At 39.9% G+C, this 14,657-nt stretch overlaps 1 protein-coding gene across 1 annotated transcript in view; it reads left to right on the top strand.

The window, feature by feature from the left end:
* The window catches only part of VWF (von Willebrand factor), a 234,591-nt gene that overhangs the window by 113,821 nt on the left and 106,113 nt on the right, over window positions 1–14,657 (top strand). Inside the window, exons 27-31 of the mRNA XM_040345153.1 lie at window positions 2,768–2,903; window positions 3,828–5,164; window positions 6,626–6,745; window positions 8,503–8,646; window positions 12,724–12,867. Coding sequence (XP_040201087.1) covers window positions 2,768–2,903; window positions 3,828–5,164; window positions 6,626–6,745; window positions 8,503–8,646; window positions 12,724–12,867 — 1,881 coding nt within the window. The remainder of the gene's footprint in view (window positions 1–2,767; window positions 2,904–3,827; window positions 5,165–6,625; window positions 6,746–8,502; window positions 8,647–12,723; window positions 12,868–14,657) is intronic.

Genomic DNA, 14,657 nt, shown 5'->3' with positions numbered 1-14,657 from the left:
TTATAAAAAAAAAAAAAAGAATAACTTGCATATTTTTCCAAGTTTTACATTTTGTATGAGCATATTTAGAGCAGCTATACATTAATAGTGTTTAGAAAGTAATTACAAGCAGTGCTGGGACAAGTTCAACCAGCGCCCAGGGCAAAGATGCCAAACTTCGCTCTCCCCCATTCATGATGTACATCCTTCGCCCATCTATCACTAGCTTGTCAAAATCACTGCCGCTATCTCTACTCCTGTCAGCCAGAAGGAAGGAGCCCTCATCCCTATAGTAAACTATTGCGCCCAGGGCAGCGGGTCCTCCTGCCCACCCCCTGCCCCAGCCCTGATACGAGCCTATACAAAAGCATTGCAAGTACTCATAAAGGCTCCCCAACACACTGGAAGAAAATATTTTTCAGCCTGCTGATTTACAGTGCTAAGGTGGAGTATTAACTTTTACCAGGTTGCTGTCTCTGATCTCAGTGGGAAATATCCACTCACTCTAATCTACTGGTCCTTGTAGCACCAGGACAAGAAAAAAAAGAAACTTTGATCCTCATTATCGAAAAACGCAGAGAGCGTAATGAGGTGCAAACTTTCTCTCCACTTTCTGACATTGTGATTGCCAGGACAGGAAATGAGTAGAAATCTGTGGGGACACAGATAGCAAGAAAAAAATTGGGAGAGATTCTCACCTCTCCCAAAAGTGATAGAAAATATAGAGTAATGGTTAAGTATTAGGGTTAGGTGAAATACTATTGGTTAAAGTGGTTTTAAAGGCAGAAGTGTTTTTACCTTACTGCATTCTCTGCATTAACCACTTCAGTCCCAGACCATTTGGCTGGCCAAAGACTAGGCCACTTTTTGCGATTCGGCACTGCGTCACTTTAACTGACAATTGGCGGTGGTGCGACGTGGCTCCCAAACAAAATTTACGTCCTTTTTTCCCCCACAAATAGAGCTTTCTTTTGGTGGTATTTGATCACCTCTGCCATTTAAATTGTTTGCTCTATAAACAAAATAGTTGCTATAATAAATATCCCCCAAAAATATAAAAAAATTACTTTTTTTTTCTCAGTTTAGACCGATATGTAATCTTCTACATATTTTTGGTAAAAGAAATCGCAATAAGCGTTTATTGATTGGTTTGCGCAAAAGTTTTGGGGGCAGATCCACATAGATCTGCACCCGCGCAGCGTATCTGAGATACGCTACGCCGCCGTAACTTACCTGGCTTTGGTTTGAATCCTGAAAGAATTTGCGCCATAAGTTACGGCGGCGTAGTGTATCTCTCGCGGGGGAAGGGCGCGGAATTCAAATGCGGCGAGTAGGGAGCGTGTTTCATTTAAATGAAGTGCGTCCCTGTGCCGAACGAACTGCGCATGCCCCGTCCGTCAAAACTCCCAGGGTGCATTGCTCCAAATGACGTCGCAAGGATGTCATTGGTTTTGACGTCCAGTCCCATTCACGGATGACTTACGCAAACAGAATAACATTTTTAAAGTTCGACGTGGGAACGACGGCCATACTTAACATTGCGTACGCCACCAGATAGCAGCTTTAACTATACGCCGAAAAAAGCCGAACGGAAACGACGTAAAAGAATGCGACGGCCGCTCGTACGTTCGTGGATTGTCGGAAATAGCTAATTTGCATACTCGCCGCGGATTACGATGGGAACGCCACCCAGCGGACGCCACAGAATTGCATCTAAGATCCGAAGGCGTACGAAGACGTACGCCTGTCTGATGTAACCCAGATGCCGTCGTATCTTGTTTTGAGGATTCAAAACAAAGATACGACGCGGGAATAGTTTTATGGCATTTTTACTAATAACTTTTTTTTACTAGTAATGGTGGCGATCAGTGATTTTTATCGTGACTAAAGCTCTGCTTTAAGGTTAATTTTAGAGGTTAGTTTAAGATATAGCGTTTTGGTGAGGGTAGGGTAAGTGATAGGATCAGTCTAAAGCTGGCCATGCACAGATTTTTTATTTATGTTTTCATTTGTCCTGCAAACTCAGTAAATAATAGCTAATAGATTCCTCTATACAGTAGATGTCCGAATCTCCCACTGCAGATATTGCGTTCCCCCGATCATTGGCTACATCTGATTGGATGCAGCTGCTGTTCGGCCAACAACTTTTTCATCTAGCTTCTTCCAATTTACAATCGATAATATCAGGCATGAGGCTGGTGACAGCATCACTAAGTAACACATTACATCTAGTTCATCAGAAGCCAGCTTTAAGATTAGGTTAAAGTCAAAGGTAAAGGACATGTGAAGAAACAATTCATTAGTAAAGAAACAATCCAAAGTAACCTAGTATTAGTTTTATGGAAGTAGTTTTAAATACATTATGGGGTTGATTTACTAAATCTGGAAAGTGTAAAATCTGGTGCAGTGGTGCATGGTAGCCAATCAGCTTCTAACTTCAGCTTGTTCAGTTACGCTTTGACAATAAAATCTGGAAGCTGGTTGGTTTCTATGCAGATCTGCACCAGACTTTGCACTCTCCACTTTTAGTAAATTAACCCCTATGTACATTACAGTATTTCAACCAAGGTGATTGTTTCTTTGATTCCATATAAGTTATGTCTAAAGGCAACAGGTCCTTTGACTCCCTTGCTGTCTTCCAGCAGAGACATTGAGGAAAACAAAGCTGAATTTATCTGTATATACAGTTATCATTGTTTTTACCTGGTTGCAGAGATAACATAGCTTAGGTACTGTGTATTTCCAGAATGAGCATCTATTCGTCATTAATATATTTTTTTCCCCTCAGGTAAAATTCTAAATGAAGTATCAGAGTCATGTATTGACCCCAAAGACTGTCCGGTATGTGTGGTCGGTGGTCGCCACATCCCACATGGAAAATTTGTATTCCTGAACCAAGATGACTCCAAAAGCTGTCAGCAATGGTAATGTTTCAGGCTTCTGTATGGGGCCCAGCCTTTATTTTTAATAGAAGAATGACTAAGGAAATAAGTCTTCTACTCTCCTTATTTGCCTATGTTTTCAAAAGGCAAAATTTAAGTGGAATTCATTATTGGAATGTTGCTTTTTTTATCTGCTTTGGGGAAATTTCCTCTCATTTCCTGGGAACCAACTGTCTACCAATTGTCATCAACCAGTGAGAAATTTGACCAAGGGAGCACAACCACCAAAAAAAACATGTATTTTTAATAGGGTAGGGAAGGATTAACCTCTATAAGATTTAATTTCTATCCGTAATACCACTTTTTTTTCCTCACTTTCTTTCCTGATGATAGGTAGTCTTGCAAACAGGAAGTTAGACAAAATCACCCCAATATGAAAAGCTGGTAGCAAAAAACAAAAACAAAGATAAATTAGCAGATAGTATGTGACATTTGTTTGAAAAAAAAAGGAAAAACACTATGCTACATATTTTTATTTGTATTTGTATTTTTGCTGTATTTGATCAATATATGTGTTTAGCCACTTTCATTTGTTATCTCGTTTTTTTCTGCCATTTTTTTCTTTCTATAAAAAAAATTATAATAATTAAATATGATAATGATCTTTATGAGAGTCAATATGTTCAGGATAGATGGAAAGAGCAGCCATTTAAAGCCAATTGTACCAAAAACCTCCAGAGACTTCAAAGCATCAAAGAGGCAACATTTTCACTGAAATTGCAGGGAAATGTGAGCTATATTTTGATTATTCCCTTTACTAATTTTTATCACTGATATCAAACCAGTACAAGATAAATTCCTAATGGTTAGTACAATTATTTTTCTTTGTATTTGGCACGGTTTTGATGAATAAAAGAGCATGTATCGCTACAACCTGTATAAATATTCTATTTTATATGTCTCCAGCCAATGTCTAGATCAGACTCTACAGTGTATTCCTTGTCCGATAGACCACACGATAGACCACATAACAAAGACAAACAGTTCGACCCAGGAGACTTCTCCTGAGGAGGAGGAGGAGGAGGAGGAAGCTCCAGTCCCACCAGGAACTTATAACTGTGAGAAAGCTATGGACTTGGTTTTCCTGGTAGATGGCTCCTCAAAACTGTCTGAAGCTGAATTTGAAATTGTGAAGGACTTCATTGTCAGTATCCTGGAGAAAATCCGAATCTCTCAAAAGCGTATCCGTGTTTCTGTAGTCCAGTATCATTCTAATCTCACACCAAAATTATTTCATCTCAAAGATAAATTAAAACTTGCTGACATGGTTGCTAAAGTAAAAAACATGAAATACTATGGAAGTTCCACGGCTTCAACTTTTGAGGCTCTTAAGTATGTTTCACACTATGTTTTTCCAGAAGCTCCAAGGGACAACGCTCCAAAAATGATTATGTTACTGTCAGCCAGCAAAAACCAAAAGAGCATCGGCAGCTTAATGAAAACTGTACTAAAGCGGAAAATCACTGTAATTCCAGTTGCCATAGGCCCTAATGCCAACTTAGAAGAAGTCAAATTGATTCAAAGTAAATCAATTCACAACAAACCCTTTATAGTGCCAAATGTCAACAACTTACCAAGCTACAAAGATGAGATTATTGATTATTTGTGCGGTTTAGTCCCAGAGCCAACAAAGAAAACTCCTACACCCTCTACTCCCACCAAAGAGTCAATTGTTCCTGCACCGTTACCTCCTGGTAAAGAATTATTCTTCCTAATTGAAACTTCTAAGAACATCACAAAGGAAAACTTTACTCAGACATTAAATTTCCTTGAGAAGCTGGTTTGGGAAATGGATATGAGTAAAGAAGTCATATATATTACCATTATCCAGTATTCATACACAGTAACATTGGAATACAGGTTTACAGGAAGAGAATCAAAACAGGATATGATTCAGAAGATCAAACAGATTAGATACAGAAGTGGAAATGCTACCAATACAGGAAAAGCCTTGCAATATATAAGCCATGAGAGTTACAGAAAAGGCTATGAAAGCTCCAGCCAAGTTCCTCGTCTTGTCTACATGATACAATCCAACCCTCCTACTGATACGATAACAAAACCTGGGAACATGACCGTTACTCCTATCATGATCGGTCAGCCTATACCAAAAATTGACATCTTTGATAGTTCCTTATACGTGGAAAGATACGACCAGCTTCTTAACATAACCAAGAAGGTGGTTAATTCTGTTGCTGAACCTGTTCCACCAACACTACCCCCCACCCCCAACATAACCCCAGGTACAGTTCTACATGTCATTTTCTACTGATTTATTTGTTTATAGCACTGTACTGTAGATAACATTTTTTGAATTATTTGAAATATACTTTGCTTTTTTATGCATATTTCAGCCCAAGAGCTTAAACTACACAGGGCACCTGTTTTCCCTCCAGAAATATGTAAACCAGTGCATTTAGTAGTTAGTAGTACACAGTCTCATTCAGCTGGTTTGTTTTGTAATGTTAAAGCGGGGTTCCAGGCATCATTTTTTATTTTTTTTTGCAAGCTAAAATAAATCACATTAAATAGTCCCTAAAATATATTAATAGCTCCCCAATCGTTCCAGAAATCATTGCAAACACTTGCCTTATATCCTCCAGCTCATGTTGTGGCCGTATCCATCATATGTGTGGGCATGTGATGCCCAGTTCCTTTTTCTTCCTGGTTTTCAGGGAGAGGTGCATGCTGGGCGACTTTTAGGCACAGTAATGCCCAGGGACTCTTTGAAAATGAGTGTCATAATTTCCCAGGAGGCAATGGGGTCTTAGGACAGGAAGTTGAACCACCAAGGACCAGGAACTAGGCAGATTACGAAATATGCCTGATAACAGCCAGATAGAATTGAGTTTTTAATATTTTTTTTTTTACATTAAAGGCAAGCAGTTAATAGAAAATTCATTTTTTGGGTGAAACTCCACTTTAAAGAGGTTACACTGTTCATCCAAGTAGCTTCCTCAGTTGTGAGTTCCAGGAATATAGCCCATCATTTATAGCCACCCAACTAAGTCACTATAATCCGACCACCATTAAATGTGTGAAGTCAGATGTTGATCATCTAAGAACAGGATGGGTGGTAAAAAAAAATTGTGAAATCACCCTTTACTGATGAAATAATCCAAATCCATGGTATCATGTAGTCTGGGAGCTGGAGATAGGTGCTCGCTATCAAAGCAGCCGTCTTCTTGCTAGCTGGGGTTTCAGGTGGCTGTGCGCCCTGTTAAACATTGCAGCCAGTGTTAGGAAGATGGGACAAATGTGTGTTTAACTGTCAGCTGCCTGTTGAAACCAGGGAATGGCTGTGGGCCAACCCCATACAAATTGTGAAATGGCAAAACGGCAGGACATATCATGTTCGCATGTCGATACCACATAGTGCAGCAGTAAAGAGGGATTTCAGTGTAAAATTCCCCTTCAAGCAGGCATGCAGGAGTCGGCATATCGCCTCCCAATCACCTGCTAACCTTGGGTCAGCCTCTGCTGCTGACAAAGTGAATCACTGTGATCTATGTAAAGAGCCTTTCATGCAGATGGACATGTAATTAAGTGCTGCAGCATGCAGTATATATATATATATATATATATATATATACATTTATCGCAATGGGAGGACATAGTTCTACTTTAAATACTGTCCATTATGCTTTGTTTCAAAATATGTGCTCAAATATTTCCATTTTCCTTTTTTTCCCCCACTGTTCTAGTGCCATGTATGAGACCCATGGATGTGATATTCTTACTGGACGGCAGCATGAACATCATGAAATCAGAGTTTGAACTCATGAAAACCTTTGTCAAGAACTTTATTTACAAGGCACATATTGGTAAGACTGGCATTAGCATTAACATATTTAGATTTTAAAATAAAATGTTGTAGTAGCGTACGTGTGTGTATATATATATATCTATATATATCTATATATATATATATATATATATATATATATATATATATATATATATATATATATCTATATATCTATATCTATATCTATATATATATAGATATATATATACATATCTATATATATACATATATATATATATATATATATATATATATATATACACACATATATACACACACATCACCAGTAGGTAAAAATAGTTATCTATGCAAGTAATCAGGTGGATCCCCCAAAAAACGACTGAACAAATCAATATATAAAACAAAAGGGGTTACAGCGCAGTAGGCATAAACTTATAGCCAGTCATCCAACAACTTCAGGCATCCTTGCCCTTATTTAGTTACCAACCTGCACCATGCAGTAAAAATGGAGATATGAGTGCTCAGGTCCTAAATATTTTTATATATACAACACATGAGATACTAAGTAGGCCATCTATTAACCCTTAGCTATAGCAAACGCTTGCTTATACATGGGGATTCTTGGTTCACATATATTGCAATACTGTACCTGTTAAAGCTGGCCAACTGCATCAAAGTGATCTGTCTCTGACCAGTCACTACTCTATCCGGCAGATTTTCCAACTCCACACGAGAGGATTTATCCGCAGATACGGTCCAGCGGACCGTTTCCACGGATAAATCCTCTCAAAGATTTCCGCAGATTTCGATGCGATGGAGTGTACACACCATCGCATTGAAATCCGCGCGGAAATCCTCTGCCGATGACGTGCCGCGCCGTCGCCGCTATTATGACGCGGCGACGGGCGCGACGCTGTCATATAAGGAATTCCATGCATGCGTCAAATCATTACGACGCGTGCGGGGAATCCCTTTGGACGAATGGATCCGGTAAGTCTGTACAGACGAGCGGATCCATCCGTTGGAATGGATTCCAGCAGATGGATTTGTTGTGCATCACAGCAAATATCCGATCTGCTGGAATCCATCCCAGAGGAGATTTCTCCGCGGAAACAGATCCGCTGGCGTGTACACACCATAGGATCTATCCGCAGAAACCCATTTGCTGGGATTTATCTGCGGATGGATTCTATCGTGTGTACGGGGCCTAACTTGCTAAAATAGAACTCTTGAGTATGTGGCTATTACGTGGCAAAATGTGGCAGACACTAGTGGAGATGAAAAAAGCTCTGGATTAAAATAAAACCATACACATCTACAATGGTTTAATACACAAAGTTTAGAAGGGTGGACAGCACAAGCAGGTGAAAATTGTTATCTGTGTAGGTAACCAGGTGGACCCCTGTATAAGAAAAACACCAAACTGATTACTATTTAATACAAAGGGGTTACAGCACAGTAAGTCAACTTAAAACATATCCAAACCCAACAACAAAAATGTAATACGTTGCAGCTTACCAGTCCTTAGATGATGTGGCTGCATTAGTTTAACATTCTCAGGATTTTGCCCCTCTATTATTTATCATTATTTATTTAATATTATTTTCATTTGGTAATCTTGCAAATAACATGCTTCCTGTCCTAGGGTGACTATGCCCACTCAATATTTTATATAACTTTGGCCAGTTTAAATTAGAAACCACACTGCATTTCACTTTAAATACATTTTTTTGTGTTTTTGTTTTGTTTTTGTGTTGCAATTTTTTTTAGTTGTACGTTCCTTTATTTCATTATTTATATTTTTATTAAAAGGACCTGAAGAAACACAGGTGGCAGTTCTTCAGTATGGATGGACACCTCAGCTGGACATTGCATGGACAGACCCCCAGAACAAGGAAGGCTTGATAAAGATGGTGGATACTATGCAGAAAATGGAAAGTGGACCTAGCAAAATTGGTAAGCATTTTTGCTAAAAAAGAGAATACCAAACACAACCCACCTGTACGGCATTTAATTGTCCAGGCTGAGTAATCTGGGCTGCTGGGGGATATTTATTATATCAAAAAGAAAAAAATATAGATTTTTTTCAAAATTTACGCATTTTTTTTGTTTTTAGCGCAAAAAATAAAAACCACAGAGGTGATCAAATACCACCAAAAGAAAGCTTTGTGGGGGAAAAAAAGGATGCAAATTTTGTCTGGGTGCAGCATTGCATGGCCGCGCAATTGTCAGTTAAAGCGACGCAGTGCCAAATTGTAAAACGTGCTCTGGTCAGGAAGGGGGTAAAATCTTCTGGGGCTGAAGTGGTTAATCACATGTCCTATGCCAGTGATGGCCAACCTGTGGCACACGTGCCGCTGCCGGCACGCCAAGCCCTTTCTGTGGGCACGCCATGAAATTAGGAAATCACACAGTGAAGCACCGAATCGTCCACACCGCACCGCAAACTACATCTCCCATAGTTCTGTGGGCTAGCGGTGACGTGCCCAGTGGGAGTGACAATCAATAAGCGCCCGGGGTGACGAGCGCAATCATAGAAGCCGTCTCGTCCACACTTCTAATAACTGCTCCGCCCACCACCGCGTCTCAGCTAATCAGTATCGCTGTAACCCGCCCTCCTCCTGCAGCCCGCCACATTTGACAAGAAAATGCAGGCAGAGATGAAAGCATGGCTGAGCTGTATTGAGGCGGGCAGGAGTGTGCTCTGCTCGGCTGTCCTCTGCACTTACCATGTTCCAGAGCCTTCTTCTCCTCTGTCAGGAACTGGAGCTGCTATGACTCTGACAAGGAGTGAGGCAGAGCCGACTTTCTGTGATGTCCCCCCCAGGCCCCCCTCCCCCTTCTCCGGAAGCAAAATTTACAGTTTTAATTCTGTGTTGGCACTTTGAAAGAAATAAGTTGGTTTTGCATCGCGGTTTGGACACTCGGGCTCAAAAAGGTTCGCCATCACTGTCCTATGCTCTTTGAAGGTTCTCCTTTACATCTGTTGTGCTACAAATAGAACTAATTGTCGTAAAGAAAGGCCACTGTCCCCCTGGAAGAAATAAAATCATCTGAAAAATGTAATTAACATAGTCTGCCAAAAACCTTACAAGCCGTGCTGTGCTTTTTAGGAATAAAGTGCCATGGATCCACCCCGTAATAAATAGTTACATTGTAAAATTTCGATTTTTTACAAATAAAAAAAAAAAAGGTTATAACACATCCGTTTATAAACTTTAAAAAATGAAGCCTATTATAGTTTCCCTTTAACAGCCTTATAACTTCTTAATACAAAGTAATCTGTAGATCATGGTATCTATATAATGCCGCCAATTAGGAGCAAAGGACGTACTTTAGCAAGAGAAGAAAAATCAGCATTCCATTATCTATTGGCAAGTTTACTAACAGCAGCAGCAATACTCTTCTGAGATATTGGAATTCTGTAGTGCTTAAAAAGTGCATTTTTATGTATTAAGCTAAAGCCAAAGTGATATATATTCATTTAAAACATGTCATTAAAGAGTCTAATTCAGTTTTATGGAGCACATAGAGGACGCCAAGTGTAAAACATCTGTAAGCAAGACTTAATGGGTTGGCAAATGACTGAAATGCTAAATTAAAGTGATTTACATGTTTTGTACAGCTTATTTTTTTCCAGTGCAGATAATAATGCTACATAAACTAGATGTTGAATGGGAATTTCCATTGCACCTTTTGGTAGAAAAAAAAAATAGTTCAAAGTGGTAGGTTTTTTATTCTTAATTCCAGGCAAACCACTAAACCTACAGGTGATTGTGATAGGATGGTTTACTCTAAAGCCTCGTACACACGTTCGTTTTTCTCAGCAAGGACCAGCAAGAAAATTGCTGGCAGAGCTTTCTTGCCGAGTAAACCGAGCGTGTGTACGAGGCTTTCAGGTTTCTCATCTGGAAATCTGCCCAGAATCTTGACGAGAAAAATAGAGAACATGTTCTCTATTTTTCTCGTCGTGAGATTCTCGCCGAGAAACCTGAGAGTGTGTATACTTACCTGTTGCCATGGAAACCCGCGCATGCTCGAAACGACTTTGATGCATGCTTCCTAGGCATAGGTAGGGTGCAGCAAGATGGTGGCCACGGCATTGAATGTGACGAGCGCATGCTCGTTGTACGCGATGACTTCACCACGTTCTTTCCTTTCAAGAGAACCGTGGTTCTTTTGAAACAAGAGTCTGTACACTCGGGCGGCAAGAGATTCTTGCCAAGAATCTCGTCAGGGAAAACAACGTTTTATTCCTGACGAGATTCTTGCCCGTGTGTACAGGGCTTCAATGACTATAACAAGGTGCATTCTATATTAAGGTGTGTTCACACTACAGTCACTTGGCTGACAGTTTTCAGGCATATTGCAGCCAGTTCTGTGCCCTGCAAAATGAATGTATCCATTAACACTTGGAGGCTGGGAGTCGGGTGAAACCCACCCTACCAGCACACAGAACCCACCCTCTTCTGTCTGTTTTGCAGGAGAGCTAGCATACTTTCTAACACCCTTTTTTTTGATGTAACAAAATGTAATGGCCCATGTATACTGTTAAGTTTTAACGCACATAGTCCAATGTGCTAAAATCTATGTGGCTTGGTTCTCCATAATATACATAAGGGTCTAAAAACGTAAGTCTTGTGAGCTGCTATATTCTTATTTTAAAACCTCAGCAGCCACTCTCATCTTGTTCAATGAAAATTGAATAACACAAGGCATGGCGCTATTTAGTGCAGAGGTCTCCAAACTGTGGTCTGAGGGCTGGATGTGGCACATTGCTTGCTTTTATCTGGCTCTTGGGGCACTACTTCTCCAACTGATGCTAATGATGGGGCAAAATTCCTCCCAATGACACCAATAATGGGCACTATTCCTCCTACTAATACCAATGACGGGGCACTATTCCCTTAACTAATACCAACGATGGAGCACTATTCCTACCATGAATACCAATGATGGGGCACTATTCCTCCCATAAATACGAATGTAGCATTATTCCTCCCACTAATACCATTGATGGGGCTTAATTCCCCCTACTAATATTAATGATGGGGCACTATTCCTTCCATTAAAACAAATGATGGGGCAAAATTCACCCAACTCATACCAATCATGGCTCACTAATACAAATGACAGAGAACTATTCCTCCCACTAATACCAATGATGGAGCACTATTCCGCCCACTAATACCAATGATGGAGCACTATTCCGCCCACTAATACCAATGATAAGGAACTATTCTCCCTACTAATATCAACAATGGGGCACTTTTCCTGCCACTGACGCCAGTAATGGGCATTATTCATTCCACTTATACCAATGATGGAGCACTATTCCTCGCACTAAAACCAATTATGGGGTAAAATTCACCCAACTGATACCAATGATGGGCCACCAATACCAATGTTAGGGCACCTTTCTCCCTATTAAAATAACAATAAATAATGGGCTATTGCTTACTCTCATTGACAGAATGGCATTTTCTACTCCCAGCCCCCCCTCAAGTCTGAAGGACACTAAACTGGCCATTTGTTTGGAAAGTTTGGAGATCCCTGCTCTAGTTTAAAATCAAACCAATATTACCTCCATCATATATAAATAAATGCATATGAAAATAAATAAAAATGAAATTACAACATTTTGTGAGCAAATCAATAGATCCAACATCAAATGAAAGAAACAAATAAACAAAAAAACGTATAAATGTCTCTATTTTTCTCATACATGTCTCTGTTTTCTTTGACAGAGACATTTATGAATTTATTCAATTTTTTTCATTCAATGTTGGTTCAATAGATTGCTCACACATTTTTGTAATTTCATTTTTATTTATTTTCCTATGCATTTATACATAGGGGCCCATTAATAAAACTCATTGGATGAATGCCACACACATTTCTGTATTAAAATTTTACATAACTAGAGGATTTAAGACATAGTGAATGATCACAGTTATCAACACAGTGGTGGACATTAACATTTAAAAACATTTTTATTAAATAATTTTCTTTCTTTCTTTTTATATTCTATAGGAGATGCACTGCAATATGCAGTCCAGAGTGTGATTTCGGAAGTGCATGGAGCAAGACCTCTCTCATCTAAGATCGCAATTATCCTTGTTGCTGACAAATCAGATGATCAAGTTAATGATGCAGCCAGCTCGGCTACAGCAAACAGTAATATTCTGACCTCTTTATTTTACTCCTTAACAAGGAATTATTCCCACAAATGCACTAAAAATACAAGTCAGAAGTTATCTGCAGCTCCTAACCTTTTCCCCAGATTCCTTCAGATTGTATGTGGTCAGTGGTGGACATACCCATTCTGCAGTCTGTAGGGTTTAAAGCATGGGTCTTCAAACTACGGCTCTCCAGTTGTTCAGGAACTACATTCCCATCATGCCTAGTCATGTCTGTGAATGTCAGTGTGTTACAATGCCTCATGGGATGTGTAGTTCTACAACAGCTGGAGGGCCGTAGTTTGGGGATCCCTGGTTTAAAGGCTTTTTAATATGGTAAGGAATGGTGGGACTTTTGCCCCAGGTATTTTAATCCAGGGTTTGTAAAACACTGGATTAGGGCTGGATTCAGATACATTGGCGTATGGGCCGTCCATAAAATATCCCAGTGTGCATTGCTCTAAATGACGTTGCAAGGACGTCATTGGTTTTGACGTGAACGTAAATTACGTCCAGCCGTATTCGCGAACAACTTATGCAAACGATGTAAAATATTCAAAACTCGGCGCGGGAACGACGGCCATACTTAACATTAGCTACCCCTCATATAGCAGGAGTAACTATAAGCCGGAAAAAGCCGAACGCAAACGACGTAAAAAAAAAGCGCCGGCCAGTCGTTCGTTTCTGAATCGTCGTAAATCCTCATTTGCATATTCCTTGTGTAAAAGATACGGAAGCGCCACCTAGCGGCCAGCCTGAAATTGCAGTCTGACGGTGTAAGACACTTTCACCTGGCGGATCTTAGGGATATCTATGCGTAACTGATTCTCTGAATCAGTCGCATAGATACGACCGGCCAAACTCAGATACGACGGTGTATCAGGAGATACGCCATCGTATCTCTTTCTGAATCCGGCCCTAGATCTTTGCTTATCTCATGATCCCCAACTTTCTCCTGCATATACACACTGGAAGATTGGTTGATGTTTGAGGAAAGAAGGCATATTAAATTAGGCAGTTTCCTTAGAGACACAGTTGCTACAGAGGACTCACAATATCATTCTTGTGGTAAGGACTGAAGAGGACCTTCCCTTCCTGTTTCTAGTAGCCTTAAGCTGTTTATGCATTCCCATTTGCATTTGCTTTTATGGCGAGAAAAGCAGGCAGAACACAAACAGATGTCTATGTATACAAGACCTATAGTCTAAAAATATTTCTTCTACATTTTTTAACAGTACAGGCGGTCCCCAGGTTACAAACAAGATAGGGTCTGTAGGTTTGTTCTTAAGTTGAATCTGTTTGTAAGTCTGTTTGTAAGTCGGAACAGGTACATTTTTTAGGTGTAGCTCCAGCCAGAAAAATGATTGTTAAGCTTTTTGGATAGCATAGGGAAGGGTTCACACCCCTGTAACATTTGTTTTACTGTCTGTGCCCAGAAGATTTCACCTCACTTCCTGTCCCAATGACAATTGGGTTTTGAAAATGTTGGGTTGTTGTGGTAAAGCCTCAGTGGAGGTACCAGTTTCCCATAATATCTCTTACAGAGTGAATTTCCCTTCCTAGGGGTAGATTTCCTCTCACTTCCTGTTGCCTCTCTTCGTTTGTAAGTCGGATGTTTGTAACTAGGGGACCGCCTGTAGAGGCAAAATAGTGCTATAGAAATGGTGCCATAGACACTACTGAAAGAGCTTAGAAAACTGAAATTACCAGCTTAGTCAGGCCAATTCTCTTACTCTCTCTGAACTTTGATACTGGCCTTTAGTAAAACTATATAATCAATGGAGAGGT

This window comes from Rana temporaria, chromosome 3 (genome assembly GCF_905171775.1).
Source record: "Rana temporaria chromosome 3, aRanTem1.1, whole genome shotgun sequence".
Classification (NCBI taxonomy): Eukaryota; Metazoa; Chordata; class Amphibia; order Anura; family Ranidae; genus Rana; species Rana temporaria.
Note: the sequence above shows the minus strand (reverse complement) of the source record. Positions and strands in the feature narration are given on the sequence as shown.